General features: G+C 51.8%; 1 protein-coding gene and 1 long non-coding RNA gene across 2 annotated transcripts in view; one reads left to right on the top strand and one right to left on the bottom strand.

Moving 5' to 3' along the window:
- The window catches only part of CAPN2 (calpain 2), a 48,968-nt gene that overhangs the window by 11,704 nt on the left and 12,638 nt on the right, over positions 1-24,626 (bottom strand). The window contains exons 3-12 of the mRNA XM_010973974.2: positions 11,790-11,908; positions 11,151-11,284; positions 9,847-10,015; positions 8,618-8,701; positions 7,105-7,190; positions 6,157-6,231; positions 5,284-5,444; positions 3,196-3,365; positions 1,513-1,524; positions 280-491 (exon numbers count right to left, since the gene is read on the bottom strand). Of these exons, the coding sequence (XP_010972276.2) occupies positions 280-491; positions 1,513-1,524; positions 3,196-3,365; positions 5,284-5,444; positions 6,157-6,231; positions 7,105-7,190; positions 8,618-8,701; positions 9,847-10,015; positions 11,151-11,284; positions 11,790-11,908 (1,222 nt within the window). The remainder of the gene's footprint in view (positions 1-279; positions 492-1,512; positions 1,525-3,195; positions 3,366-5,283; positions 5,445-6,156; positions 6,232-7,104; positions 7,191-8,617; positions 8,702-9,846; positions 10,016-11,150; positions 11,285-11,789; positions 11,909-24,626) is intronic.
- On the top strand, positions 17,121-19,015 carry LOC141574756 (uncharacterized). The gene is made up of 3 exons (XR_012501812.1): positions 17,121-17,205; positions 17,318-17,368; positions 18,864-19,015. It is a non-coding gene; the product is annotated as an uncharacterized LOC141574756 (long non-coding RNA).

Genomic DNA, 24,626 nt, shown 5'->3' with positions numbered 1-24,626 from the left:
TGCCCCAAATGACAGGCGTTCCAGCTGTGAAATTAGATTCTGCATCTTGCTTTTCAACAACCCCTTTCTAATCAAAAACAGCCTGAGTGGCTCTTTTCTTGGCTCACCTGAGTACAACACTAAAGGTCTTCAATGCCTCAAATGCCCACACTGGGCCCGAGAAGCGGGCAGGTGGTGCAGAGAAGGAAGCTGAGGTTCGGGGCAGTAAGGTCCCGGGTGGGCCAGGGACGGGTGGGCAGGCGGGACGAGGGGTGGGGAGGAGGGGGTGGAGCCACCTACTGGTAGTCGGCTTTCTTCTCGGAGAAGACCCGGATGCAGAAGTCCCCGTCCTTGTTGGGCTCAAAGGTGGACGGCACGAGGATGTACTCGCCCGGGGGCAGCTTGAAGCGGTTGAGCACCTCGCGCAGGTTGATGAAGGTGTCCGACCGCTCCCGCGCTCTGTGCGTCAGGAAGAAGTTTTTGCTGAGGTGGATGTTGGTCTGTCCAGTCAGCTGGTGAAGAAACGGGAACAAGTGGGAGGGGAGGCCAGAAAGGGCTCCAGGGCCCCGTCCTTTTCACTCATCCAGATAAAAGGGCTCCAGCAACAATGTCTGGACCGTCTGAGCTAAAAAGCAAACTTTCTACCCCAAACAAGAAATGCCCACTGAGGAACTAGGCGGCACGGGCGACGGGGTCCCCGCGTCCACCTGCCACTTGGACATAGGTCCTCGGCCTTCCTCTAACCACTCAGGGACATTATTGTGCGTCAGGGATCCGCTCAGTTCCCTGTGGCGTAGACACATTGACAGAGCAAACTGCACCAGAGCGAGAAGGGGGCTCTGCTTCCAAACCCATGCACAGTCTGACCACGGCATCCACAAAGGCCCAGCAGGCCACCATCCGCGCTGTCCTGGGTGTCAACTTGAATAGCTGTGGCCTTTAAAGACACACACCGCTACTGTGCGTCTCACCTTATCGGTTAACCCTACCTGCGGGCCTACTAAGTGCTCTCACATAATTCAGTGCATCCCAACAGCTTGACAAGGTGGATGGCTGACCAGTTATATGGAAGAAGAAACTGAAGTACAGAGAGGATAGGATAATTGTCCAAGGTCACACAGCCTGCAAATGGCAGAGCTGGGAATTGGGTCCAGGCCTCTTCCTTTGTTTCCTCATCTCTGTAACACAACCTGTGGGCTCACCATTTGCCTTCAGGCTTGTGGAAGAGCAATACAGGACTCCGAGAGGAGCCTCCTGCAGTCCCGGACCATGGGTCCTCCGCCCGGGACTAAATGCGGCCCTGCTGGCCCCGGGGAAGCAGCTCAGACCCCAGGGACTCCCCAAGGCGCCTCACCCTGAGCTCAGACACCAGGATAAAGGACCTGAGCAACCTCCCTGGGCCCAGAGTGGGTGGGGACTCATCCTTCATGGCCACCAGCAGGCTTCACAAGACCCCTGAGCCAGCAGTCTAAGCCTTTGACTTGTTGGTGAACCTGAGCCCCCAGGGACGAGACTGACTCGTGGGAGACGTACCTCCTCCGGAACCTGCAAATAAAGGAGAACACGCTTAATTCAGACTCTGGAAAAGCTCCAGGAAGAAATGTCCCCACTGAGGTGGTCTCCTTGGCTACTCCCCTTTCTCTGCAGCTTTAGCAATATTAACTAAGCTTAGGTAGTAATTATTTTCTCAGGAACTCAAAGCATTCCTACATTAAAAAAAAGTATGATCCAGTAATAACGTAGATGAACTCTTAGTAATATTCCTAATTTATAGAGCATGAAACCGAGGCATGGAGCTGTGAAGTGACCTGTCTAAGGTCACCCAGCCACCTGTAGCAAAGCCCCCCCCCCCCCGGGGAAAGCAGGTCCATGCCATTGGAGGAAGCAGCACAGGGAGGTGGGTGCACTCTGGGCTAGGAACTAGCAGGTGTTGGGTCTAGGCTTCCGTTGGCCACATCTGTGTTTTCTCGGGCAAGTCATTTCCCTTCCCTGGCCTCAGTTTCCTTGTCTCTAAAATGGGACCAAACCAGCTCTGAAAGCTCCTGGGTGGATTTCCAAGCCTGTGAAGTGGTGGGAATGTTGGGCTGTGTGTCACAATTCAGTCTGCATAATCCTTGCAGCTATGCTGTCCCAGATCTGAAGTCCTCAGCTCCTGTTTCAGAGACTGAGGAGCTTGGACTCATGTGCATTTGGGGGAGTGCTCCACTTCTGGGTGGGTGAACAGGTAGATGGTTGGCCCATGGGTGGCAGCCATGTTGCCCTGATGAGTGAGCACAGAGAGCCTTCTCCCCTGACATTGGGTCTGACTCCTATGTGGTATGCTGGGAACCCAGCTCTTGGGATCTGGTGGGAGCCCTGATCTGTAGTATTTGCTTATTTCCACGGTGTAAATACTGCCCCCTCTCTACCATGGTCATTTTCAGGCTGTCAATGTGCCCTTACTGAACGTGGGGCTGGGAAGAGTGGGCTAACTCTAGTACAGCAAAGTGAACCCCACTTCGGTGGCTTCTCCCACTGCTCAGCCCAGGCCAGGAGCGGCTCTTCGCTGTGCTGTGGGAGTAGGGAGGGTGCCGGGCCCCGCAGCATGCCCCCGGGGGTAGACGTGGCAGTAATGTCGCTGCCCTCTGACTGCGGCTGAGCTGGGCTTTTCTTCAATTTGGTTCAGACTGAAAGGATCTGTGGGCAGTGAGTGTCTGTATGGGGAGCGGGGCTCCAGCCTACAGAGCCCTGGGGGGAGCCTATGACCAACCGTTCCGCTGCCCTGAGTGCTCCACCATCCAGACCAGCCACTCTGCTGAGCTCTGACCAGCTGGACCTGTTGCCCCAGTTCCTGCCCTCACAATGGCTCCTGAGGTGGTCCAGTATACTCTGTACTCAGCTTAAGTCTCTTCTGTTCTTTGGAGACTGGTGGCTAATCAGAGTGCTAGGTCTGGGGGACATGAGACGGGACGTGGAGGCCATTAGAAAGAGTAGGACTCCCAGGAAGCTGGCTGCAGGGGAGGCAGGGGGCTCGTGGTGACACAAGCCAGCTGCAGGGACCTCCTTGCATGACTTCTAAGACTGGCCTGGCCTGTGGCTTTGCTCTTCCTTGGCCAAGCTCCCGGTGTGGGGTCCTATTTCTGGGTCTGCCTTCAGGATTGGCCTTCCTTGAGGTGCTGAGAGGAGCCAAGTAGGAGGGGAAGGTGGAGCCCATGCCCCGTGGCTGCCCTCCGGTACCTCGTAGATGCCGAAGCCAATGGTGTGCATGTCCTCGCCCATCTTCCTCTGCCGCCGCCGGTGCTTCTGGATGAGGCCCACCAGGAAGGTGCAGCCGCTCTCCCCGTCCTCCTGGTCCTCGTCCTCCTCCTCCAGCTTGATAACGTACTGAGGGTTCATCCAGAAAGTATCTGCAGCCAGAGAAGGGCCAGGGTCAGTCACCCAGCACGCAGGAGCCCAGCCCGAGCTGGTGTGCACAGGGAGGAGGCGCTGAGGCGGCCCTGGTCTCAGGGGCTGGAGGCTGCCGGGGAGGGATGAAATGGGGACGATGGAGTGGCGAGAGGCTGCGGCACAGAGGAGCCAAAGGCCAGGACTATCAGTAGCCTGTCAGGAGGGGAACAGGCAAGGAACAGCGGAGGGCTGTGGGCTTGTCTGAATCTCAGGGGAACCGAGATTTGAAACTCCCCTTGGCCCATGTTCAGTTCTCTCCCACCTGCCCTCAGGCTGGCTGGGCTCGGGGGCATTTCTCACCTGGGAACAGGGGGCTGGAGCTGAGGGGCAGGTCCCCTTTGGCTCGGCTGCAGCGTCTCATCATGGTACCCTCTCCCACCAGGCTCTAATGTGGGGTCAGAGATGGGCCAGCCGGCCTGGACAGGGAGACTGGAGACTAGCTCCGCACCCTTCTCAGTGAACCCGGGGGCCAGGAATATCCTGTGCACAATTTCAACCTCTTGTTCTGTGTCCCTGTCCTTTTGGGCCTGTCCCCTTGCCCGCTCCCAGGTGTCTCTGCCCTCCCCACTTTCAAAACCTGTTTACAGGATGAAGCTGAGATTCATTCACGTTTAAGGCTAATTAATGGGGTGACATTCTAATTGTGGAAATAAAGGCATCACCTAGTACAGGGATTAGCAAACGATGGCTCTATGGGCTGCTGGCTCCCTGTACTTACACATAAAGTTTTATTAGAACACAGCCACGTGCATTCATGTAAGTACCGCTGCCTTCAGCTACAGCAAGAGTTGCATAGTTGCCATAGAGACTGAATGGCCCACAGAGCCCAAAGTGTTACTATCTGGCCTTTAAGAAAGAGTTTGCCGACCCCTGATCGAGTGGGGAGGGGAGGCAGTCGTGTCTGAGGCAGATCACCACCCCAGCACCTCTGGAACTTGCTTGGTGGCTGCACACTTGAGGTGAAGGATTAAAAGCACCAGAGCTGGAGGTACCAGTCAGCTAGCCCCAGTCTGCCTACTTGCTCTGTGGCCCAGGCGTGCCACTTAGAGCCTCAGTCTCCTCATCGGTAACAGAGAATCAATATACGACCATGACTTTTCACTGTAATACTGAAAGACTGATTCCACAGTCAGCTGCCTGGGTTCAAATCCCAGGCACAGCCAAGGCTGTGCTGCCTTGGGCAAGTCACTTAATCTCTCCAAGCCTTAGTCCCCTCATCTTAAAGATGGAGATGATAATAAAATGCCTGCCCCAGAAGTCTTTTGTGAAGATCAAGTGGAGTAATATATTAATGGATCACTTAGCCCAGCTCCTAGTGCCCAATGTATGATCCATAGTTGGCCCATGTCATCACGAGGAGATAATTTCTGAGGAGGAGAGGGCAGGGAAGGACTGGGCCACCAAGGCAGAAGAGTCAGGGGGAACCAACAAAGGATAAACCAGAGGAGAAATCCTCACCCCCATCTGAGCAGGGCCCTGTCAACATTTGCTGAGTGAACGGAGCACAAGAGGGTTGCCAGGCAACCACCAGGGAAGGCCTGGATGTGCAGAGGCCCAGGGGGTGAGGTCTCCCTGCTGGGTAGCCTGCCTGGGCTTCAGGGGGATAAAGCAGCCCACGGGCACAAAGCGGGATCAGCACTGCCTCAGTGGGTGTGGCAGATGCTGCGGCATCAGTGAATCTGGGGTCTGGAAGGGACATCACAGAAACAGCACATCTTGGGTTCTGCCCAGGTAGGAAAGCAGGTGGTGCAGAAGAGAAGGGGCCAGGGGACTCAGAAGGGGGTTGAGATGGAGACTCAGGGAGAGGAGGCAAAGGGCCCCAGCAGGCAGAAGCAGCTGGGCTGGGGTACAGCACAGCAGGGTGGGGCGGGGCCGTACTCGGGTAGTTCCTGCAGCCGCCCGCGGTGGAGCCCCGCCTCCAGTTCCCGTCCATCTTGCTGAGTTTCCACTTCTTATAGGTGTCACTGGTGAGCGTGTCGGGGGTCAGGTTACAGATCTCCAGGCGGGAATAGTGCCTCAGGAAATCGCTGAAGGACATCCTGGCAAAAGCAGGGACCCGGCATCCTGGTTAGCAGAGGACACGCCGTTGAGCCTGGACCTTTCACCCAAGGCTAGACCAGGAGCCGGTCGAGGCCGGGCAGAGCAGCTAGGAGACAGCACCTCGCAGCCACATGGCCACCAGGTTGGCAATTGGAAGGCACCAATTCCAGCCCTGGCGCTGCCACCTTCTAGCTGCGTGACTTTGAGCAAGTTACTTAATCCTCTCTGCAGCTCAGAACTCTCATCTGTAAAGACAGGAGCCATGTGTGTCAAGCGAGGCAACAGAAAGGACCTCATCTGGTAAAATGCCGGCCGTGTACAGACACAGGGGCTCCCAGAGCGGCACAGATGCACCCGCCTAGGCCCGTCACTGCTCTCTAACGGACTGGGTTCTTGAGGCGTTGGGATGACTCTAGGAACGGGTTGAGAGGAAGGCCCTTCTTTCCCTTGTTTTCTTCTGGGATCTGAACATGACTGCTAGGTTCCTCTTAGCCTTCTCTGTGAAGCTGCTTGGCTTTGAAACCCCATTGTTGAGATAGACAAATCGAAGGGGTTCAAGAACTTTTTCTGTTCAGGGTCTTACAGTGAATTTAAGGCAACAGCAAAACCAGGATCCCACGCCCCTGCGCCCTCAACATGATAATCTCACTAATTTTCTAGTAAAGATCACTGGGGAGACACCTCTTTCCTTGAAGCCTCCAACAACCTTACCAGAACTCCCCGTCTTCGTGACATCTGGTCAGCGTTTCCCTCACCTCCGGGTCGATAGTGTTCCAGTTTGGGCAGCTGGAAAACCAAGCAATGGGAGAGGCATTAGAAACTAGTGTAGGGGGAGGACTTCTCCCCAAGATGCCCCCAAAACCAGGACTGAGGACACGCTCCCTCACTGGAGGGCGCAGACCCCAGTCAGGGAGGGAAGCAATGCACATGTGCCTAAGAGATGCAGGGAGCAAGGTGAGAGGATACGTTATCCTGGAAGACAGTGGCCAGGAAGAGCCAGGAATGAACACAGCTCATCAGAGAGACATGGGGCAGCACCAGTGGCCTGGACTGAGATAGGCCTGGTAGCTCTTTTACGAGCTGATTGAGATCTGCTGGGGACCCACTCCTCTTGGTCTCTGCAGCTGACCTGGAGGCCCTGGCGGCTCTCTCTGTCATGGCAGAGGCTGCCTGGGAGTTGGCCACAGAGAGGGTGGAAGGATGTGGGTGCCAGGCTGTGCAGGAGGATGGAGGAGAGGAGCAGAGGAAGACAATGAGAGAAGCCCTGGGAAGCCCCACTCAGAAGCCCTGGACATCAACAGAGGGACTTCTGTCCGGTCTCAGGCACAAAGTTTACACCCTTGGAACAGAAGGAGTGTCCGGGGGAGGAAGGGTGTATTGTTCCCCTGAGGTCCAATAGCAGATGGACTCTGAGCTAGGGAAGGGGTGAACCATGGGGCGATGAAAGGAAGAGCATCTCAGGAGCCCCGGGTCTGGGAATGGCACCCAGATGGCTGTAGCGCACTGGTTAAGTCTGTAGCGGGGCCACCTGCTCCCACTTGGGGCGGCCTATGCTCTCAGGTTTACTCCTCAGCGCAGCCTCCATGCCCTCTCTCCTCACTTCCCCGGAGCCTCCCAGGCAGAGCGCCCCAGCCCAGGCGCCAGCCCCACCCTCCTCACTTGTCGTTCCACTGCCCGGTCCACTCGACCTCTCCCCAGGGGTTCCGGATGCGGATCAGCTTCTGCAGGCTGCCTCTACTTTCAACCTGAACAAGGGGTGGGTGAAGGAGAGGAGGGAGATGCTGAGTTCAAGCCAGGCCTGAAGGTTCTCTGGTGCAAAGCCCCCTTCTCCATAAGCCAGGGGTGGAGGGCGTCAAATCCATGTTATAAGAGGGATCACCAAAGGGAGAAGCACTTGACCCCAGACTCTCAAAGCTGCTCAGCTTTGGCAGCTCCCAGGATCTGGGCCTCGGAAGACCGGGGCTCTTTAACCTCTGTCCTAAGCCTGAGGCACAAATGCACTTGTTCCAGACTCTGCATTGGGTCTTTGCCTCCGAACCTCAGGTTAACTGACTATAACAGGATGTGCTTTTGTTATGAAGATAAACACTGGTAACAATAAGCAAATACAGTGCATGAGTCTCAACTGAATCCTGGATTGGGGAGAGGAGGGAGTGATATAAAGGACATTTTGGAGCAACCAGGAAAATGTTAATGTGGACTACATATTAGATCACATTATTGAACTGTTTATTTCTTCAGCACGAAGACAGTACTGGGATTAAGTAAGAGAGTGTCCTTATGGGTAGGAGACAAATGCTGAAGTATTTAGGAGTGAAGTATCATGACATTTGCAATTTACTTTAAATTGCTCAGGAAAAAAGACAAAACAGACGTGGAAAATCTTAACCACTGCTGAATCTAGGGAAATAGTAGTTGGACGTTTACTATACTATTCTTTCAACTTTTCTGTAGACTTGAAATTTTTCAAAATAAAAAGATGTATGGGGGGTGTTGAATAAAACAAAGATTCAAGGTTAAAAAAAAAAAGAACACTGGACATGTCAGAAGACCTGGGGTCTCGTCTGGGTTTTGTAAGTAACAGTGAAAGTAGCTGCTTAATAATATTCATAGTAGTAACAGTAACAGCAGCGCCAAGGACCCGCCTGCCTGAACAGCGTGTCAGGTGCAGTCTGAGCGCTTTTCATATATTAACTTGTTTGAATCACCATAACAACCTTACAATGGATATTCTTATTGTTTCTAATTTGAATTTGAGGAAACTAGGGGGCAGAGAGGTTAAATAACTGCCCAGGCTGCACAGCTGACAAGAGGAACATTTAGATTTGAACACTAATTGGTGCACTATAATGCTTTTGTGAGCTCAAATATGAAAGGATAAAGCACTACACAGATGCAGAGTGTTGTTCCGCTGTTTCCAGCTGGTCCTGAAGAGTGAGGCAATTCTACAGCCGAGTGGAACAGAGCGCCTGGGGCCGAGCCGGCGGCCAGCAGAGGGCAGTGTGCGGCGGCGGCTCGGGGAGTGCCGGCCAGTCGCTGGCAATGAACTTCAGGAATGCGGGGCCTGCTGGGGAACATGGGGGCCCCACCCTAGGCAGCCAGGCAAAAATGTGCTCCCCGGGCCACCGTGTGCAGGAAAGAAAGACCCCCGAAGATGCCTGCCGGGCGTTACCTCCTCGGCTCCGGTGACCGAGTACGCGTGCCCCTTCACCAGCTTCTGGAACGTGACGGCCTCCGAGTCCGCAGCGCTGGTGATCTGGAAGGGCAGGAAGAATCAGCGGGGCACGCATCCTGCCTCCTCCCTCCCGCGCTCTCTCGGGTCCTACAACGGGGCCCTGGCCTGGGTCAGGAGGGCGGACGGCGTTCCTGCTGGCAACCGGAGGACCTCCCATAGCTGCTTTCAGGTGCTCACTGTCCATTTACAATCAGACAAAACGCTGAAGGCAGCCCTTCAGGAGAGCAGCGCTGGGCTCACGTGTGCACCGCGCAGACACAAACTTCTGCAGGAAAGGGCACACCACGGAGAGGGGGCTGCTGGGCACCCAGGCAGCTCAGGACACACCTGGACGGCGTCCAGTGGCCCAGGGCGCTGAGCTCCCTGAAGCTGGCCCAGCCCAGCTGCAGGGTTTACGCTAGGACAGTGCTTAGTTGCTGCCTGACTTCAGAGTGTGCCTCTGCTTTGTTAGAACTTCCCCAGTCATTCCTTTCCCCATCTAATCTGATGGAGGTTGTTATTTTTGTCTCAGTAAATGTGTAGAAAGGGTCTTTGCCTCAACACGGTCTGCAGAGAATATCTGAGAATCCCTGCCTGGAGTCAGACAGAGACTTAGGGTCCAGGAGCCAGACTTAGTAACTCTGTCCCCATGGGGACCAGTTCCTGGATAGGACGGGGCTCAGACATTGGGCCCAGCCTTTGCCTGGAGGCTCCTCAGGGACAGGACATCGGGCCCACCTCCCTTCCTCTGGTGAGGTTTGCCTGCAAGGCTAGTATGAGGGGATGGTTCTGTCCCTGGCCTTCTGAAGTCTTCCTACGGGCCCATCAACCCTGCAGCAGTGAAGGGGAAGGCTGTTGGGCTCCAGGCACAGGCCCTGCCGATGTGACAGAAGATGTCTGGGGCGGGGGCCCTCAGGGACCCTGGGGTCTGGAGTGGGGATTTACAGGAGGCTGAGGGTTGTAAGTGGGCTGGAGAGGGAAGGGATGGAGTCACCGTCACCCTCCACCTCCACCCCAGATAGCCTGGCTGCTGCCCAGCCACCCCTGGGTTCCAGGTGATGCACAGCACTGTGGGCAAAGGATGGACTAATGGTGTGGGAAACAAGGGCGGTGGGTTCTTGGGCACTGGTGGAGGCTCACTTTCGCTGGAACAGATGGGGGTTGGGGTCAGGGAGGCCTGGACTTACATCGATGGAGCAGCCAAGGAGAGAGCCCTTCTGCAGAGCCTTCTGGATGATCCTGAACAGGTTGGGTGGGGCCTTCCTTAACTCATACCACTCAGCGATGCCTCCGGTGAAGTCCTCGAAGCCCTCGGTGGTGGCACCCCCCGAGAGTGCTTCGTAACACCCATTGATCCTACAGGAAGGGGAAGATGCAGCTGCCACCCCAGCCGGTGCGGACACTTCTGCTTCTGAAAGTGTCTCCCCGCCCCCCGCCCCATGCCTCCTTCATTGGATGCTCCAGGGACCCTCTGCTTAGTTTCTTGGTTTGTCTCCAACTCAGGGAGCCCATGAGGGCAAAGGACTGTCCCCACAGTTACCACTGCCCCGGTACTTTGCGAAGGTTTTGGAAAATCTCACAGAACCTGAGAGTTGGAAGGACCTGGGCGATTTGTCTGGTACATCCTCCCATATTGATTCTTTCTACATCCCAACAGGAAAGGGGAGGTCTGCTAATTGGCTGTTTGGCATTTATAGCTTAAAAGAAGACAACAGTTCAGTAATGTGAGCAGCTTCCCTGCTGCAGGCACTGTGTTAGGAGGGGCTGGTCGCTCCTCACACTACTATTTAAGTGTGAGACTTAGAAGCAGCTCTCAGGCCCCAGAGTCTCACAGCTGGGTGTGTGAATCCCGGCCCTCCTCTCTGGCAGGGGCTGGCAGGACCAGACATCCTCCTGGTGCCTGAGCTTTCTTTTTCCCAGAGGACACGCAGGCAGCACGGCCAGGACAAGGCCCTTCTGCATCGGGGCTGCTATGGGTGTCCTGCTGAGAATGGGCAGTGCTGAGTGCAGGACAAGCTCGACTCTGGGCAGCCTGGGCGGGGGGGCGCAGCTGGGAGGGCTAGAGGACACCATTTCTAAGCAGCGACACCACATATTCTGGGCAAATTTCCATAATTTTCACATCTCTGCAATGGACAGTTTTGCCCATTGGCAAAAGCTCTTTGCTGTATTTAGCTGACAAGAATGTAACATTATCTGCTAAGGACCTGCCAAGGAAGTAGAGTCCTTCTCAAGGCCAGCACGATCAGTACCGTGGCTTGTTCCTGTGTGTTTGATTAAAAATGGCAAGAGCTGTCATTTATCAGGGCCTAATGGGGCCAGGCACCCTGCATGCAGTATCTCCTTGAATTTAGAGCCCAATTTTGGCCAAAGTAGTCCTTTTATAGAATAGGACTTCTACTCAAAGTAGTCCTTGAACAGTTCCTGTTTTTTTCCCAGAATCCAGGCCGTCTGGGGGCCGGCTGCCCAAGGGAAGGGTGCGGGCACTTACTTGGCGTAGGCCTTCTCCAGCAGCGCGCTCCAGAACTCACTCCCCTCGGCCGAGTGCACGAACAGCAGCTCCCCGTCCTTGGTGGGCAGCCTATCGTCCACCACCACCTCCACCCACTCACCGTACTGCCAGAACTGCGGGGCAAGGGCGGGAAAGGGGGGCCTGGAGGAGGAGCCGGGGGCAGCATGGGGACCCGAGCCTCGGCTGCATCTGGCTCCTTCCTGCCCACGCCCCTTGGCATGGGTTCCACAAGCCCATCCTGGAGGAGGGTCCTCCCTCCCACCCCCTCCTGCAGGTATATCCTCTCTCAGAAACCAGCACAGAGGCCATGCCTACCTCTCCAGCACTCCCGCACCTTATGCTTTTTAAAATACTGCTTCTCATTTACCAGCATAAAAGGAGAAGAGTGAAAGTACCTTAACATTTTTTCTCAGACTCCAAATAATAAACTATTTTTTAAACTTGGGAATTACTTCCTGAGTAGTGCTCTGCCTCCATCCTCCCCACTGCTGTCCTGACAGGGCCCCACATCAGCAGCGGGCCAGGCAGCTCCGTGTCTCCCAATGTCCTTGGTAGAAGAGCATTGTTCCTAGCCCCCAGGGCCTGCTGAGAAGAAGCTTGAGCCAACCTCTAAGTTACCTGGAAGTGGAAGATCCCCGCATAGTTCTCTTGGAAGCTCTGGTCCAGGGGGACGACTCGAGCCAGGATTTCCTCATTCAAGGTGAGGGAGGCGATGGCCGCCAGCAGCCAGCAGTCACCTGTGGACACAGCGCCAAGGAGCTCTCATCTGAGGGGTCCCAGTGCCGGGAGGATGTTACACATCTTATCCCTGCCTCTGGGTGTTTGAAGTCTACCAACACCTCGGTGGGGGGGGGTGTGGGCCCCTTGCAGGCAGGGACAAGGACGGGGGCAGTCAGATGGGCGCTGGTTAGGCAGCCTGGCCTTCCCTGAGCCTCGGAGCCCTCCTCTGTGACCCGTGGGAAACTGTCCGGTAAAGCGCACACCCACTTCACGTGGTCAGAAGCGAGATGGGCGTGGTCACATTTGCCACAACAGGAAAGGCCCGACTGATGGGGAGCCTAGGATGAGGGTGAGGAAGTTTACTCCATTCTTAGGGAATGTAGTTTCCCACAATTTCCCGTGACAATAATAGTAAATAGCCTTAGATGAGTTTGACTTCCATGGTTCGGTTTATTTTTATTCATTGGCAGGTCTATTAAAAATGCTATTGAAGTTCACTGCGATCTTTGAATTCTGCAGACTAAAATTAATGTCCTGACAGCTCTTGAACTAGACCGTCCTGTTAACACTTAGAAATAACAGTCTGTAAATGGCTCTTTGAGGCTTCTGTGCGCTCACCACAACCCCGTGCTAAGTGGAGACACATCCCTCCCTAATCTGCCAGTCAGTAGCCAAAGGAAGTTAAATCCCCTTGCTCCTTTAGTTAGGTGGGGGCTGTGGGTTCACCGTCATTTTCCACTCAGTGGCCATCTCTTTCCTCCTGGCACCACCAAGGACCCTTGTGAGCAGCCAGCTTCCCAGCCTTCTCAGGCTGTGGGGTTTGGGTGGTGTGGACCCTGCCCCCAGTCCCAGAGGTGGGCCCTGCAGCAATCTAGACAGCATGTTCCCTGGCATCAGTGATTGGCTTGGAGAACTTGCTGGAACCAGCCATAGCCAGGGAAGTGTGAGGACACCTTTCTTGGAGCTTTGGGGAGAGTGGAAGCCCTACCATACTGCATGGACTCTATGATGATGTACAGTCTGCTGCTGGTAAAACCATCTTGCTGCTGTGGGAGAGGCAACCTGTCTAAAAGTGGAGGCAACTCAAGAGGAAGAGGGGCTGAGAGCTGGAGAGAAAGAAACTAGGTCCTGGTATCATTGCTGGAGTCCCTGGATCAAGCTGTACCTGAAGCCACAACTGCCTTGGACTTTGCAGTTACATGAACTGATCACTTCCCTATTTCCTTACCCATTAGGCAGGCTACAATTTCCTGCCACTTGACTGCTAGGGGAACTTGGGCAATAGCCAATAGCCATTGGAAGGTTTATGAGGCTCTCTGTGCCAGCTAAGAGCTCTTTGTTCTAAGAGCTATAAGTTCATTATCTCACTTATTTCTCACAACAGCTTTGTGAGGATGGTGCTCTTACCATCTCCATGCTGAAGCTGAGGATAATAAGGCTTAGGAAGTTAAATGCACATGGCCAACAGTAAAACACTACAAAGAAGAGTTTAAAAGGTGTGGTGTTTCTGTTTGTCAGATCTCAGAGACAACCTTTTCGGGTCAAGTAGGTCTTTATATAAACCAGAGACTCTTGGACATGTTGAGAATAGGAGCTTGCAGAGAAACTTAGTGGGGAGAGTTTTTAGCTCTGGCCGTGGGGAAGGAGCCAAGGAGCCCCTGACTGGTCGAGATGGGAGTCTATGCAGAGGAGCTTTCCTGGCTGGATTCCACATGCTGCCTGGTAGGAACCAGACAGTCATGAAAACAGATGACCTTCAGCCCTTCTCTGACCACCCACTGCTCTCTCACTTCCACCTTATCCTACTGTCCATCCTGGAGGGTGATTTCACCAAGTGTCAACTGCTCCTGGAGTCACAAGATCCTCCTTTTCAATCTATTCCTCTTCCTCCAACTTCACATCTTCTGACTTGAGACCTTCTTTGAGAACCTGGAGATGTCTCTGATTCTTATTTTTCTTGAGCTTATTTGAGATTTTCTGGGGATCTTGGAAAATGATTTTGGTCTATCAACACATAGAGGCAGAAATATGGGATAATACGGGCCCTAGTGTAGGAATTTCAGCGACATTAGTCCTGAAACCAGTTACTCCCACGGTTTCCGTGGCTCTTCCATCAAATCCCTGAGCAACCTCAGAAGAGCTGCCCGGTCCACCTGACTCCAGAGTGGCCATCTTACCACCCTCCCAGTTCTGTTTCTTTTGGTACCAAGAGTTGATGCCTTTACATTGCGCGCGTGTGTAGGCATCACACAAGTGTGTCTGCGGGGCTGGCTAGTCGCTGTTGTAGTGTTGGATGTCACAGCTGACTGTGCTGCTATTCATGGGACAATGACTGAATGTATGATGGACTGGTGCCATTTTCTTCCTTTTTTTCTTTTTTTTGTGGGTTAGACATCTAGGTCAGTGCTGGCTGCACAGCTGTCTCAGATTATGGCTCACCATCAGACCTCTCTTGCCACATCCCAGAAATCAGTGGTTGAGCTTCAGGGCTCCCTGTTTTCTTCCTTTGAATCCCAGAGGCATTTATCCCGGTCACCCTGGGAGGAGCAATGTCTCATCTCTCCCAGCCCTTTGGAGAGGACTGATTGCTTTTTTCATCCCCTCCAAGTTAGATTGGAATCTAACTTGTTTCCTCTGAAAGGATTCATAATCCTAGAATCTTTCCTAGATGACAAAACTGTGCCTTTAAGAGATTAAGTTACTTGCTTGAGGTCAAAAGTCCCGGAAAGGGCAGATCAGAGACCAGAATCTGGACTCTTGACTTCTAGTCTGTGCTCCTTCCACCAGAAGGAATAAAAGAAACAAGTAGCTAACATTTTGTATAAGACTTTGCAGTTTACAAAGAACACGGTACACACTTTATTTGATCCTTACAGAACTCTTATGAGGATAAGAGTTCTTATCCTTACTATTATCACCTTTTTTGGATGAAGAAATTGAAGCTCTGGAAATCTGTGTTCTAGACAGCTGGCAAGTTTTGCATGCAAAGCCTCTGAATCCAAATCCTGTGTTTTGTTTAAAAATCATGCTTTGCTACAAATTCCCTTTGGTTAAGAGTATTTGATTCGTTTAACTAGGGAAAGACCTCACTAGGAAGATCCAACTGCAATTCACATTTAAAACTAAGGGGCAACAAGCTGGCAATTTCCTGAAATCCTGTATTATATCTTAATACCCTAATATCCTTGGCTCAGAATTATTAAAACATGTCACCTATCCAATGCAATGTAATTCCCTAAGGCAGCAGGAGGACAGATGGCCTGTCACTGCACAGCAGTGACCCCGGCACTAAGATCACAGCACAGGCAAGAAGAAACAAGAGTTAGATGTATTTCACAGTACTTTTACTGTAATTAAAAAAAAAAAAAGTAAGGTTCAAAGTTTTTCATCAGTTCTCCAAATTCTGGAGTTGAGGGAGACAGAGCCATTTAGAAGAACGTCTTGATTTCTAATAAGGTGGAAGCATTTGAATCCTATTTTATATTTCTGATTTCTTAATTCTCTCCCTCATCCCAAGCAGCGAAATATTTTTAACTAAGTTGAGGAGCTCCCTTACAGAGCCCATTTTTAAAGTTTATTTAATATTTGCTCATATAAGCTTTCTCAGTAGCAAGACCTGAAAATAACAGTTACAGTAGATTACAAGGATGGAGACATACTACGTGCAGGCACCCTGTGCTAAAATGCTTTACATGTGTTGCAGACAAGAAAACAAAGTTGCTTGCTATTTCAGTAAACAATGAATGTTGCCCACCATCAAGCCATTAGCCACTGCAGTGCCGCACCCCAACCCCACCCCCAGTACACCCCATCCCACAGCACATCCTCAGGGGAATTCAGCGTGGAGAAAAACAGGATACTGGCCATATCTAAGGTACATATCTAAGAAATAATTTCAATGAGCCCAGACTCTTGCATCTTCCCACACACAGAATGGTACTACGTTAGCTTGAGATGTCTGTTTTTTCTGACGAGCAGTAATCTTTTGATGTTCAACTACATGTTTTTTTACTTTTGTTTTTCAGCAAAAACTCCTACAGATCCTGCCCCTCCCTTACCATTTGGGGACAGTTCCTCAGAGCTACCTGAGAGGCTGTCTCCCAGGCTATCGTCTCAGTAAAGTCCCCGAATAACTCTCAGCTTCTAGGTTGTGCGTTTTCCTTCAGTCAGCAGTATCATGAAGTGATCTCATTTCATCATCACAAAACAGTTCGAGATAGGTGGGTACAGGTACCACCCTCTGTCACAGGTGAGGGAAGTGAGGCTTGAAGAGTTGGGAAGCTCACCTGAAGGTCCCAGCTAATGAATGGCCATCAGGTTGGTCTGAGCAAAGCACATGCTTTTAATGTATAATCTGAACAGCCTCCGTTCCAAGTTGGTGTCAATTTCTAATTCACCTGGTTCACAGGACACTATCTTGTGGACTTATGTCCTTGAGAGGTGACGCCACTACATTTCAGGATCTGGGCTGCACCGTGTTCTCTCACCAGCTTCCTGCTGGCTCCGCCTGGATGGCAGTGCCTGCATGAGGGTCTTCTCCCCACGTGGAAACCTGTTCTACGCCCTCATCAGTTGTAGACTGCTTCTGTCCCACCCTTCCAGGCTGAGGGTTCAGGTCTACAGTTCTCCCTTCCAAGGTCAGAATCAACCCTTCCTAAAATGATTTATGAAAACCTGTCTCCTGGGGGAGGGTGTAGCTCAAGTGGTAGAGCACATGCTTAGTGGGCACTAGGTCCTCAGTACCTCCATTAAAAAAAAAAAACTAATAAATGAATAGACCTAATAATCTCCCCACAAAAAATAAATAATTGATTTTAAAAAAAAAGAAAAAGAAAACCTGTCTCTTCTGGATAATCCCACGGTGACTTGCTCTGGCAGAGGTGACCTGGCTGGAGAAGTCACTGGTGTCTCCTCCCAGCGCACCTACTGGGTCTGACACACCCTGGACTGGATAACACCAGGCCGGCCTGTACAGGCCAGGCCAGACGACCCATTCACCTCTGAGGCTCCAGACCGCTTGTGGTTCTAACTGGTTTTAGAGGGTCCCCTCCAGCGACCAAGGCCTCTCCTGGAATGTTGCCATGTGGATGGGGCTTGAAAAAGAAAGATCCGGTATGTGGTTTTATAGGTTTTTAAGTTATGTAACTATAAGAGACTCTGGACTTTCAAACATTTTTTTCCCTTGCGCTCATTTGTTTGTTTGGCTCTGCTCTCCAGTCACAGAGGTGGCAGAGGTGAGGGTAGGATGGCCACTCAGACCTCCAGGGGACTGTCACTGAAGAGTGGATCATGAAACTCCTGCCTTCCTCTGCTGGTGGGTTTTCTGGTTGTGACATGCTTTTGGCCCTCCTGCCCAGGAGCAAAGCCTTCTTAGACATGTCACCTGTTGATAACCTTCTACTCTTTATTTGCTCCATTTATCTCAGAGCAGAAATAATTGTCTCGGGGACCTGAGTGCTGGACTGCGTGAGTTAGAGGTGAGCGCTGGTACCTTCTGGTTGCCACCCCACACCCAGCCCACAGCCTTCTCCATCCTGCTCTCTGCCCCCAAGCTGACCTCAGTGGGTGACATCGTGGGCTCCCAGGGCCTCTGGCCTCTGGTAGGGTTTGGCCACTGGGGAGCCCTAGGGACAGGAGGAAGAGAGGAGAGTGAGGTTAGGGTATTTCTTCCCTGGCTCCTTCTTTGTGAGCTCGGCTGGAACTGTGCCCTTTGACTGCAGGACTGTGCTCCTTCAAGATGGCATCTAGACATAACCCAGGTCCAGAATTCCCAGATCAGGGCTCTCTTCTGGGAGGATGGTTACGCTTCCCCACTTGATTACAGAGGATTCCGACCACAATGTTTATGCCCAACAGAGTTCGAGACTTCACTGACTAGTGTGCTCTGTCCTTCTGTTCACCCTTATAAACTGACTCCTGCCCGGAGAGGCATACACAGTCATTTACTCAATTTAAAAAGTGGCTCATATGCTTGGCTAGAAAGATTTACCATCATAAAACTGCCACCTTCTCTGGCCAGTCTATAAATTTAATGCAATCCCAACAAAAATAGCATGAGGGTTTTCTAAAAATTCAGAAACCCAGCTGATTCTAAAGTTTACAAGGAAAAATTAAACAAGATGCCTAGCCAGAGAGAAAAATCTAAAAGGGAGGAGAATTTAGCTCTATCAGATATTAAAACACACACAGAGCTATAATAATTAAAATTGTATAGAACTTGCACAGGAGTACACAGAGTTACATAGATGGCACAGAATAGAAATTCCAGAAACAGTTCCAAACACAGAAATTTAGTAAAGATAAATTATTCACAAATGGAATTGAAAACAACTGAGAAGACATCTAGAAAAAAATCAAGTTGTAGCTCATCTTGTCAAGGGGGTAAAAACCTAAATAAAATAATATTTATGTATAAATATAGCATTGTATATCTTAACTGTATGTTCTAATATATTATTTACACATTATACATAAATATAAACCTAGCCATTTGTATTATTTATATATTTTATGTATTCACATTATAATATATAGTATTACTATAAATCCATAAATATTCTAGAGGACATGATTGGAGAATTCTATAAAAATCTTATAGTGGAGCTAGGCTATCAAATTGGTACTCGAAAGCCATCAAATTTTAAAATGATAAATTTAACTACATCAGAGTAAAAAAAAACACTACATGGTAAAAAAAATCACAATAAGCAAAGTCAAAATGAAATTTAAAAAAAAATAGAGAAAAATATCTGTTATTCAGATCCCAGACCAAAAGTTATATATAAACCTTTCTAGTATTTAAAGAGAAAAAAATTGAAAGCTCAATAGAAAAATGGGCAAAGACAGAGTTAATGGGAAAAGGAAAATTTAATGTCTCTTGAACATATTAAAAGGCACTTCCCCTCACTCATCATAAAAGAAGCATAAAGTAAAACTATACTGAGACAGTTTTTCACCTTTCACATTGCAAAGATCAAAAAGTGTGATCATCTGGAGAGACTGAGGGGAAATGTACACCCTCGTATCGTGTCGGGGGCAGAGATCAGGGCAATCCCGACAAAGGCAATTTGAGGATATCGCTGTGCCCCAGCAATTCCACATCCAGCAACCTGCCCTGCAGACACACTCACAGAAGAAGATGATGTATGAATAAGATTATTGACTGCAGCACTGGTTGCAACAGAAAAGACTGGAGACGAGGTAATTGGCCACCCACAGAGCACAGGTGGAACAATCTACGGTCCCTCTACAGCGCAGCCACAGAAAGATGCTCTCTGTTGATACAGAATGATCTCCAGGACATGTTAAGTGAACAAAGCAATGTATGGAACGGTATGTGGTATGCCAACAAAAAATAATGGGGAAAAACAAAAAAGAAAAAAGGGGGGAACATTATATTGACCTTCTTTTGTAATTCTTCAAAATCTGAAGTTATTTTTTGGATGATTTATTATATAGAAGAGCATATGTGTCCTTCTATGTGCCTAGATTGTGGTTTTATTACTATAAATTCTAGTTTATTGCCCTTAAGAGATAATTAGTTATGTCAGTACTTACAGCAAAAAAACAAGTAGCTTAATATCAGTTCTTCTAAATGAAAATGATTATTTTTGGTAAAAGTCTTCCACAGTAATTGGCCTAAAGTCAATAAAAACAAACAGCCAATCAAGCCCCTTATTCCGGTGTCTCCCAAAGTGCATTCTGTAGAAACAGTTCCTTAGAGTTAACAGATATTCCTTGAGAAATGGGTTCTGCGGTCAAGTAAGGAAAATGCAAAGCTAACCAGGTCAGGTGTGGACATGTCTCAGACCCTTTCAATAATTACTCGTGGTGACGTTCCCAGGAGCGAGGGGGGAGGAGTATGATACGAATGTTTCCCAAACTTATTTGACCCCAGAACCCTTCCTATTGGCACCTCGCATAGCCAGGGACGCCTGGGGCCTGCCAGACGCCGGCTTACTGAGTGAGGGGCAGATCTGTGGTGGGTTCACCCTGGCAGGTCTCCAGGAGCCGGGCTGCTCAGAACCAGGTCTCCCCGGGGGCTCGGAGAGTGGCTGTCAGGCATCAGCGCTAGTGAGGGCCCCCTCCAGCAGCTGACGTCCTTTTCACAGCACCCATGTCTTTCTCTTTCTCTCCAGGTTTTGACATCCTCTTCTTTCTGGATTATCTTTAGAACTGTTTTTCTTCACTGTATGCTTTTTTTTGGAGGTGGGTGGTGGTGGTGGTGGTTAGGGTTTAAATTCTAAAGAATGAGGTGGGGCGTATGTAAATACTAACACATTCTGACTCACCACCTCTCATCTGCCTTCCTCATCGTGGGAGCCTGACACCTGTCTCAGTCTGTCCAGTGCCTTAGACATGGGCTGGGACAAGTGTCAGAGCTGGGTCACTACAGGTCCTTGACCACGCTGGCTGCCTGTGGCCTTTCCTCTCAGCAGGTGGCTGCTGGCCACGTCCAGACAGCAGACAGGGCCCTGCCCAGAGGTTCCTGAACCGCCCACTGAAGGCCTGACCGCAGGCTCGACAGACTGGCTGTTTCCGCATCCAGGCTCCCCCAACACCCAGGTAAGTTTCAGCCTTTCTGTCTTGGAAGACACTCAACCTGCACAGGCCTATGAGACTGAGGGATTATCGACCCTGCTTCCTATCCTGAAAGCTCACCTGGGCGAGCCAACAGCTCCTGCTTAGTCCACCGGAGCTGCCTACAGGAGTTGCTGCCCCTTTCCTCTGAACACCCACACTACATGAAGACAACTCCCGAAACAGAACAGTCCTCAGGAGATGGGACCTAGAATGCAAATAGCCATGGGAAAGGGAACCTTGGGTTTAAATGCCCTAGTGTTAAAATGACCGAAAGGAAATTTGTGGGGACATGGGAGGAGTAGGGTTCTGGGAGCCTGGGGTGGGGTGGGGAGAGGCAGGTAAAAAACATGATGGAAAGGAAATCACCCAGGGGAGGTGGCCCAGGACCTGAAGCCAGACGTGCCCCTTGATCTCGGACTTAGGTGGGCACTGGGATTCCGGGGCCTCCCCAGTGGGGACCCTGGATCCCTGTAACAGGTGTGTCCTGCCAGAGGCTGCATTCATGCCTGATTCCTCAGGAAGTTCCACACCCTTCCCCTCACCTTCCCATACACCTTCCTGCCTCCAGGCACTGGGAGGCCCTGCTTCAACTCCACCTGCTCGGATTCGGGCTCTAGGCTGCCCTCTCAGTCACCCTTGGCTGGGCCTGTCCCTCCAGCTAGGCCCCAGAGATCGCCCTTCCTGCATGGTCCCCTCTACAAGGTCACTCTATGTTGTCCCAGGCTTCTCTCTGCCAGCACCAAGCTAGAAGGGGGCGCACAGACCCACAGGCAGGGTGCCGGCCCACCGGGAGCGCTGGCCTGGAGGGCTGGGAACCTCGGGGGCCGGTCAGCTGGGCCTGCCGGGCTGGTAAAGCTGGGGCTGGGCTGGTGTGCTCTCCTACCGATGGGGCTCACGGTGAAGGGGCGCCTCAGCTGGACTTCCCCAGCCACAAGGCACAGGGCAGTGGCTTCAGGGCTCCCACAGCCACGCGGGGCCATCAGTTGATGCCCAAACCAGAGGGGAAGGACCCTCTGGATAGACTGAGGAGGCCCAACTGGATTTGAATCCTGATACTGCCACTTCAGACTGTGTGAACTTGCGCACATGTCTTACCTTCTCTGAGCCCATGTTTTCTCAGCTGTGGAAGGGGGTTAATACTCACATATCCTCAGAAGGATGCTAGGATCAGATGAGAAAGGGAAACTAGGGGTCCTGGATGGGCTTCAGTGACCTGGAGCCTAAAACCTTGGGTGCACACTTTGCATGTATGCAAATACATGCATTTTTCTAGGCATGAGTCAGGTTTTCCTCCCACTCATACCCGCAAAAGTTAGGAAACACTGGAGCCAGCACATGGAGTTCAAATTCTGGCTAAGTCACGGCACACAACTTTCTGTGTCTGTTTCTTTGCATATAAAATGGATTTCATAATAGTCAACTGCCTTACAGAGGTGAGAATTAAATAATGAAATGGGAGAAGATACATAAGCATTTAGAACAGTGTCCCTAAGTGTTTGCTGTTCCTATATTCTGAGTTTATAGGGGAGAAAACTGAGGCCCAGAAGAGGTGACGTCTCGACTGAGGATGAGTTATGCGCCAAACATTGGCCACATTTAGTGGTCTTGTCCCGGAGAGGGTGACAGCTCAGGATGGGGGTGTGGGGAGATGGGAGAGAGGCGGGAGGGGAGCCACAGAAGGATGGGGTGAGATGGGGAAGTCTGTGACGTGCAGAGCGCCTTCGGGGCCTGTCTCATCATCCTGAGCCCCTGCCAACTGTTCAGAAGTGAGGGAGTCCAAATAATGAGTAAATAAAAGTAAAGCAGGCGCGCAGAGGAGGTTGTAGACACAAACGCACTTACTTAAAACCCAAGAGCGGCCCCCGCGGTGATGGAGCCCCTCACCCCACCCTCACCCCTGCAGAGACCTCAACCCGGGACTGTTGACCTCGCCTCCTCCCCTCCCAGCGCAGGACCGGGACCTGAGAGCTGTGCTCCCGGGGCCGGGGCCGGAGGCTGGCTCTGCAGCACTTCTCTGCTGTGTCCCCCGCACAGAACATGAGGCAAGAGGGTCCTTTAAGAGCCAAACTGCCTCCTCCTGTGTCTGCAGTTTGATAATCACTTTCTCTCCCTTCATGCCTCAGCTGTGGGTTTTCAAACAAAATTTTTACCCTTTTTGTGCCCATGGCAGAAGAGTATTCCTGTGTTAATTTGTTCACTTATTCCACGACTATTTAGTGACACTCTCTCTGGCCCACCCCCTGCACCTGCTGAGATTACTTAAGCCACTTTTGCTCAAGGGATCCCAGGGAATCTCCTCCAAGTCCAAATCTCCCCCTCACCTTCTAATTTGTTTGGATTTTTGGATCATTAAGTGCAGCTGCCTCGCCCTCCTGGACTCGGACTCAGGCACCCCGGGCCTACCTTGATAAAAGGTTTGACTGTCTCCAGCTGGGCTGCCCCCGCCCGCTCCTCCTGGGCCTCACCAAGTACACACAGGCTTCCTTCCCCAGACAACCCAGACCCCCACCCTCTGAGGAAACAGCACCCCAGGCAGATCTTCTGAATGGCTCTTTTCAGCTCCAGACCTCTCTTCTGAAAAGAAAAATTCATGTAGAGCCATGTGAGTAAATTTCCAGAGCTGTGCTCCCCGCGCCTCTGTGTCCATATCCTGAAGGTCACCTCTGTGCACAGGCCAAGGTCACCCAGGGCCCATTGTGGGGACGGAAATGTGGCTGGGTGACAAGCATTATATTTGCACTGCTGGAAGTTCTTCCAAGAGGGGAGCATAATATTTGCTGTGTGCTTTCTCCTTCCTTCCCTTCCACCATCACTCTTTCCTTCACACACAGGGAAGAGGAGCAGAGAACTCGGGCTACGCTGGCTTCCGTCCCACCTGTCCTGCTGCACTGCATCACAGGAGTGAGCAGCGGCCTGTCCACAGTCCCAGGAGAGCGGAAGCTCTGTGAGGGCAGGGACCATGTCCCCACGTCACGGTGGACAGAGCACGTGGTCCATGAAGAAATATGGGTTGAGGAAGTTCTACATTTTGGAGAAAAGAGCAGACAGAACACGGAGCCCCAGGCCAGCCTCCCAGAGCTCTCCGCGGTCCCAGCAAGTCTCCCGCTGCTTCCCTGTCTCCTTCCTCCCATCTGGACTCAAATTTCCCTCATCCCTCTGTGCCTGGCCGGTGCCAGGTCCAGAACGGCTAGCCAGCGCAGGGAATGACTGGGAAACACAATCAGAGAGGGGAGCGAGCACTGGGCCTCAAGTCCAAGCAGGGCAGATGGGCCGTAGTGGGCGGGGTTCGAGGAGGCAGGGCGTAGGCTGGTCCTGAGAAAGCGGTGGAGGTGGGAGGGACAGGGAGGGTCAAGTGCACACACCAAAAGGTGTGGGGGTGGCCCAAGGACGCTGGGGTCCTGGAGAGGGCTGAGGCTGCAGACGGGTTAAACACCCGCAGAGGCTGAACTCACCCTCGAGGGAATTTACGGGAAGGTTCCTTCTCACCCCTTCTTCTGCACAGACCCTTCAGCCACAAGGAAATACCACTTGCACTTTCCAGAATGAGCCTCTTCCGGCTGGGGAAGTGCATACTCTGCTCTGTTTCCCCGGCCAGACGCCCTCCCTCCACCCCTCTCCTTAGTCATCCTAGAGACTCGGTCCCAGCCTTTGAGGGCCTCTCTTAACCCCAGCTGTTCCCCTCCCATGTCCTCCCCCTGCACCCCCGCTGACCCCTATTATAGCATGATCAGAACTAATATTTAATTTGTCCATTTAACTGTTTCTACCATGGGGAAGTCACCTCCCCGAGCTGACCACCCTCCAGCCCAGGCACCAAACACATGAGTGGGAGGCCTTCAGGTGACCCAACCCCAGTCCCCATCTGACTGCAACCGCCTGAAAGTCACCCAGCTGAACCCAATCATCCTTCAGAACCACGAGAACGAACAAGAAAATGACTGCTGTTGTTTTAAGCCTTTGCTTGTGGGGTGGGTCATTACACAGCAGATACTGGTGTAATGAGACAGGGATATTCCTGACAGCTGTGCCTGGCTGGGGACACTAAGATGCACCTGCCAACTAACAGAGTCTGGCCCTGGGGGTGGGAACAGGCCAGCAAGAGAGGAGTCAACATGGAGCGATGCCAGTGTCAGGACGCCGCACCCAGATGCC

Source organism: Camelus bactrianus, chromosome 23, assembly GCF_048773025.1.
Source record: "Camelus bactrianus isolate YW-2024 breed Bactrian camel chromosome 23, ASM4877302v1, whole genome shotgun sequence".
NCBI lineage: Eukaryota > Metazoa > Chordata > Mammalia > Artiodactyla > Camelidae > Camelus > Camelus bactrianus.
This window is presented reverse-complemented; position numbering and strand designations above follow the sequence as displayed.